The 6,000-nt window shown below is 42.1% G+C and overlaps 1 protein-coding gene across 2 annotated transcripts in view; it reads left to right on the forward strand.

Annotated features, from left to right (window-relative positions):
• The window catches only part of smoc2 (SPARC related modular calcium binding 2), a 29,098-nt gene extending 28,593 nt beyond the window's left edge, over positions 1–505 (forward strand). For both annotated transcript variants that reach the window (XM_017424361.3, XM_017424362.3), the window contains exon 13: positions 29–505. In XM_017424361.3, coding sequence (XP_017279850.1) covers positions 29–52 — 24 coding nt within the window. In that variant the 3' untranslated portion in view covers positions 53–505. The remainder of the gene's footprint in view (positions 1–28) is intronic.
• Positions 506–6,000: the final 5,495 nt, after the last annotated feature.

The following is a 6,000-nucleotide window of genomic DNA, read 5'->3' on the forward strand; positions in this document are numbered from 1 at the left end:
TGAAACCATTTTACTTCTTGCCTCTCAGAATCCATCAAAGAAGCAAGGCTGAGGCCGCTCAGAGGATCTGCCCTCACCAACCGGCAACAACGGAAACAATAGTATTTGCACTTTGTACTTTAAAAAAAAAAATGTAAATTCACTTTGTAGAAATTAGATATTTAAACAGACTGCTGAATCTGTGAATGGTGTAGTGTAATGTAGTGTTTTATGTCCTGACAACTTAAAAAAAAAAAAGAAAAAAAAAGGATTAAAACACATACAATGTATGTGTGCTTTGTGTGTCTGAAAAGTGTACCTTTAAAAGTTGTACAAGTTTTCATGTTTGATGCAGCGGCCACAGTTTGTCATGCTGATTTGTATAGTTTGCTCCACAGCTACGTTAACTTAGATCATCTTTTCCTTGATTTTGTAAAGCAGTTTGCAAGAATGTATTAATCATCATGAAAATGTCCTATATGTTCTCATATATTCATCTTTATTAGAAATAAAGAACTCTTATACATGTTTGGGTCTGCCTAATGTGTCAAAGAGGGAAATAATTCTTTCATCCAACCCCAAAAAATCCAATAAGAATTATATTTTACTTGCTGTGCCTTTAATGAAACAACTTGTCAACATCGTCTTTAAGAGCCAAGCATTAGTCATATCTTCCCATTTTCAAATATTTTGCCAATTCCCTTGAGGCGCATCTTTAAATTAAAAATATACATATCTGTTTCTGTCAGATATGTCGATCATAAACCAAAGACAAATAAATAAATCATTCTCTGCAGTTAATTACAATTTAAAGGGTGTTATGTGAGCCAGTAGGTGTGGAGGCGAACTTGTTTACTTAAATAAACGACCTAATTCTGGAAAAGTCTGGACATTGTGTAAAATTAAAAGGAAAAAACAGAATGAAATTATTTGTAAATCCCATAAACCCACATTTTATTCAAAATATAGGGAATGTTGTCCCATTCTGTCTGTCCAACAGTCCTGGATGGGAGCAGGTCCTTTCCAGAGGCACTAATGCACCCCCATACCATCAGAGAGGCAGTCTGACCCCAGAACAGTTCTCCCCTTTGGTCCAGAGGAGACATCTGTTCACATCTGGCTTCTTCTTTGCCTGATAGAGCTTTAAGCAGCATTTGTGGACGGCACGGTGAGCTGTGTTTACAGACAGTGTTCCTGAGCAGAACCAGAACCAGAACCTGTCAGCCTGGTGAACCTCTGCCCATCTTCAGCCTCTAAATGCTCTTTTTATCCCCAGTCCTCTTATTGACCTGATGCCAATTAACCTAATTGGGTGTAAAATGCTCCTCCAGCTGTTTCTTATTTGTACCTCTTATTTTTACAGCCTTTTTTTGCTGCTATAAAGTTCAAAATTACGATAATTTTTAAAAAAATGTATAAACCGTACAATTTCTTCATTTCAACATTTGATATTATTAACAATGTAAACACAATATGGGTTTATGAGGTTTGCAAATCATTGCATCATGTTTTTATTCACACTTCACTGAATATTCTAACCTTTTCAGAACTGGGGTTGTAATTGATATTATGTGTACTAAAAAGTGTTTTAAAAACTGTTCACACAAACATTGTGTTGCAGAAGCTTTATGCACATACTGCAAGAACAAAACAGAAGATTGTAAAGAGTTGGTAATTTAAATATAAACTTTGCTCGGGTTCATGTTATTTTTGGAGGAGCCACATGTGGGTCCAGAGCCGCAGGTTGCAAACCCCTGACATAAACTGTAAGAATGAGGTTTGAATAAATCCTTTCAGCTCAGACCAGTATTATATAACTGTAATTGTTTTATTCCTGCCTGATTATACCGGGGCTTTAAGTATTTAGCAAGTCGTGACTTTTCACACATATAGTTCTCCTAAAACCCGAGCTGCTGACCTCAGACTGACCTGCCTGCTCAGGCATAGCCTCTAATTTATGATTAACACATCAATCCCCTTTCTGTGATCTAATCCAGCCCAATGGTCTGGTTTTAAACACCCCGGGGGGAACACAAAGGGGGGTGGAGATCATTACTGACAATGGATTAGAGATGGATAACCTATGACCTTTTCAGGCACTCTTACCAACTACAGCAACGGAAAAATTCTATCTGGAGGAAAAGGACACAGAAAAACCCAAATAACGGCTACAGGCTTGCTACAAATACAGCCAGATTTCTTATTCGCAGTCATGTTCTGTCTGTGTTTGCTGTAAGATGATGTTAGCATGTTTACCTCTACCAAACAGCCATGTAATCAGCTCCAGGTGAAGCAGCAAATCTAAGAAACTTATCAATGTGCAATCTGCAGCCACACTCCAGCTAAAGCTCCAACAGCTCCAAAACACTGCGCTAAAGACTTGTCATTCCTAATTTCTTCTCCCCTGGGCAGAGACGCACGTAAACACTTTTTATGATTTGGCCAGATGTCAGTGCACGGTTTTCCAAATATATTTTCCCTGATGGCTTGGACGCTCGCCTGAACCGACGGAGGAGCTGGAGAAAAAGCACCCAGACCTTCTGGCACAGTCTCGACTGGCAAAGCCTCCCCATCTTTTTGCTTCCTCGCTTCTCTCACATGCATTCCTCGAGCACAGAGATACCATTGAGAACAAACTGTGGGCGCAGTTTGTGTTTGAACGGGCAGAAGAAGGTACCCAAGCCCACCACTGGCCTGAATCCACTGTGGATTTATGAAGAAATTACTGTCAAAAGCCATCAGGGCTTTAACAGCCTCTGGTCCAGCCACAGCTTCCCCCGGGGCTCCGGAGGGCTTCTCGTCGCTCAAGGACAGCCTGGGACTCTCTCATCCATTTGCCTATTTTCTTGCTATTTTGAGTTGCCAACTAGTCTCCATCAGTGCTGGCTTAATAGTGCGAAAGAAAATTAATTATTATTAGCAACTATGCACAAAACAAGAGACGGACAAAAAAGATGAAGAGGCAGCGGATTGTCTGCTTCTACCAGCCATCTGTAGAAATCATTTCCAATGATTGCTGCTGTTCTCCAGGTTGATTTACACTCATGAGGGTTATTTACTTAAAACGGACACAAACAGCCAACTGCAGACCATAAAGTGTCTTCAGGGAAAAGCAAAGGGAACATCTTCTCATTTATACGCTGCAGCTGAACTGAGCTGCTGCCAAGTTCAGGATCTGGCTTGACTTCAGAACTTCCTGTGGCGATAAAGCAACTTTTGTTTGATAGTAGGGAGCGAGATAAAAAAAAAACAAAAGCAAGAAAACAAACTACGTAACAGACAGATACGGACGACTAGAAAATATCTGAAAGAATTCTGAAGGGTGCCAAAATCCCAACCATAAAAAAATAAAACCGTTCTGATGCATGAACTGTAGACGTGTAAAGAGAGAGGCTCGTTATGGTCACCATGGTAACCACACTTGTGTTTCTCACTCCCCGATTGCTAAGTTAATGAAAGGTAGACACAAAAACGCAGATTGAAAAGTAAGCCTCGGACAAACAGTCGCTTTGCAAGCGCTACAAGTCAGATCTTAAAAAGTTTCTGCAGGATTTGATATGACAAGCTAAAAGAAATATCATTTCCTTTCTGTTTAAAAGAGGTTATTTAGAGCTAAAGCTGTCAGGATTCAGTTTTAATGTGTGTTACTTTTTTTATTTAGTGTTTCTGGTTTCTTTTGGTTTGGGTTTATTGTTCTCTGTGCCTCTGTCATCGTTTACAGTCTCTCCTGTCTGCCTGCCACGCCCATCTTCACCTGCCCCAAGCTTTGCAATCATCTCACCTGTGCCCACTTCCCCTAATTGCCTTCTGTCTTTAAAACCCGGTCATCTCCTCGCTGGTTCGTTTGTCTGGTTCTGCTCGTCTCTTTGCCCATGTCCGTTCAGTTTTTGTATTTAGTTTTTCCTCTTGCTGCCACATCAGCCTTTGATTCTTTGTTTTAATAATTTAGTTTTCCTTTTTTCATCATGACAAAAACACTTCACAAAAGTAGCAAAATGGTAGAAAAGCTGGTAGCTAAAAGCTGAAAGTATCAAAACAGTAGGTGAAAGTAACGTAAAATGACAAAAACAGAGCAGGTTTCAAATAGATCAACGCTTTTAAAGAAACTAAAGATATCTTAGTGTATTTCTGTGGGGGAAGTATTTGTACATAAAGTTAAAGAAGTAAAGAAGTTACAAAGTAACAGCAGTACAAATGCCGACTCAGCATTTACACAATAAGGGTGTTTCAATGCTTTTGCATTGACAGCCCTAATTAAAAGGAATTTAGACAAATTTTGTGTCCACAAAAAGTCTTTTCCTTCCCAAATAAGCCGGCAGTCGTAGGGCTAATGTTTGCTTTCATCCTGGAATATTTGGGGGGATTAAAACACCTGGGCCTTGGATCTGAGGGTGGGTGAGCAGGTGGGGTGGTACCGGTCCTTTAAACGCCGTCTCACAGAGTCCACCTTTGACATGACATACCTGAGAGCCGTGTGGAGAGAGAGCGATAAGGGGGGGAAGCACCGAGGGGTCTCAGAGGTAGGAAAGGTGGGACAGAGACGGGGGAGCTGTCGGGCCTAAACCCAGGGGATTAGTGGGGTGAGTTCTCCTCAGGAATGTTCTCCTGACAGCCAAGCCCCGCCCACCCACAGCTGCCTGCACCAGACAGGTGCACGACCACGGCGAGGCGGGTGGTAAGAGGGTATGAGGGGGGGACGGAGGTGCATTTTCTGTCTGAATGCTGCTGAGATTAGCTGAAGAAGGCTAAAAGAAGCATCACAGGCAGAAAAACAGCTAAAACTACCAAGAAGGGAGCAAACACGAGCTAAAAGCAGAAATATGAGCAGAATATCAGCTAAAAGCAGCAAACAAAGACAAAAACAGATCCAGCCGCTGAAGCAGATTTAAATGCATGTCTATGGGGGAAAATATTAGTTAAATATGGTGAAATATTTTAAAAAGTATAAAAGTTACAAAAACCAAAAGTCTCCTGAATGAGCTGAATGTTTTGATGTATGAATAGCGGAAAGTACAGACTGCCGAAATGGTTTGGAAAAATAGAAAATGAGTAAATAATTGTGTGACTGCTGACTCAGCGTTTACACAATAAATCACAAAGCTCTTAACCTTGGTGTGGAAACAGACGGACCTGAGAACAGGAGATGTGGGAAGATTATCACACAAATCAGACTTTTAGAGTTTCACACGATTGCCAGTAAATCCAGGGATTGGATTTAGAAACAGAAACACAACCGTAAGCAGATTTTTTACAACAGCGGAATCTGAAAATGTAAGTTGTAGCTGAAGCTCAGACACAAGCCTCTCTGTTGTTTCTCCGCACCAGAACAAAGCCCATTTCTTCCAGTCCGCTCGTCTCATCGCAGGGGGGGAAAGTACGAGGTCCTGCCTGCGCTCTTTGAAAAACTAAAAACATGGGATTAACGTTCCGGTGGCATCTCTGCGTTCCTAAACACAGACGCAGCCGCAGACGTTAGAGCGACATTTTCAAGTTTGGCCAAGTTGTTACAGAGGACAAGAAGAAAGAAAATCCTTACACATCCTCCTTTGAAGGCGGTGGGATTCCTGCGTGTGTGTGTGTGTGGGCTTCCGAGATGTTTGATTGATAGAGGGTCTGTGAAACCCGACTCTTGTTTTGCTCTCTCTCCGGTGACCTGCCCTGTCATGTCTCCCCTGTTTTCAGGAGCAGGTATATTCTATCCAAACATCTGGCAAACGCCGAGGGACTCAGGTGGTGCAGGTGGTGGGTCTCAGTCTCTGAGGGGTCAAAGGTCACAGACCGCAGGGGTCGTTCTGGCATCCAGGTGGATGCTCGGCTGGAATGTTGCACACCTTTGTTACCTGAAAGAAACAGGTTCTCCCTGCGCAGGTTCAGCTGAGGACCGGGTTTAGAGCTCCAACAGGACCAGGTTTAGAGCTCCTAACAGGACCGGGTTTAGAGCTCCAACAGGACCAGGTTTAGAGCTCCAACAGGACCGGGTTTAGAGCTCCAAACAGGACCAGGTTTAGAGCTCCTAACAGG

Source organism: Kryptolebias marmoratus, linkage group LG22 (assembly GCF_001649575.2).
Source record: "Kryptolebias marmoratus isolate JLee-2015 linkage group LG22, ASM164957v2, whole genome shotgun sequence".
Taxonomy (NCBI): domain Eukaryota; kingdom Metazoa; phylum Chordata; class Actinopteri; order Cyprinodontiformes; family Rivulidae; genus Kryptolebias; species Kryptolebias marmoratus.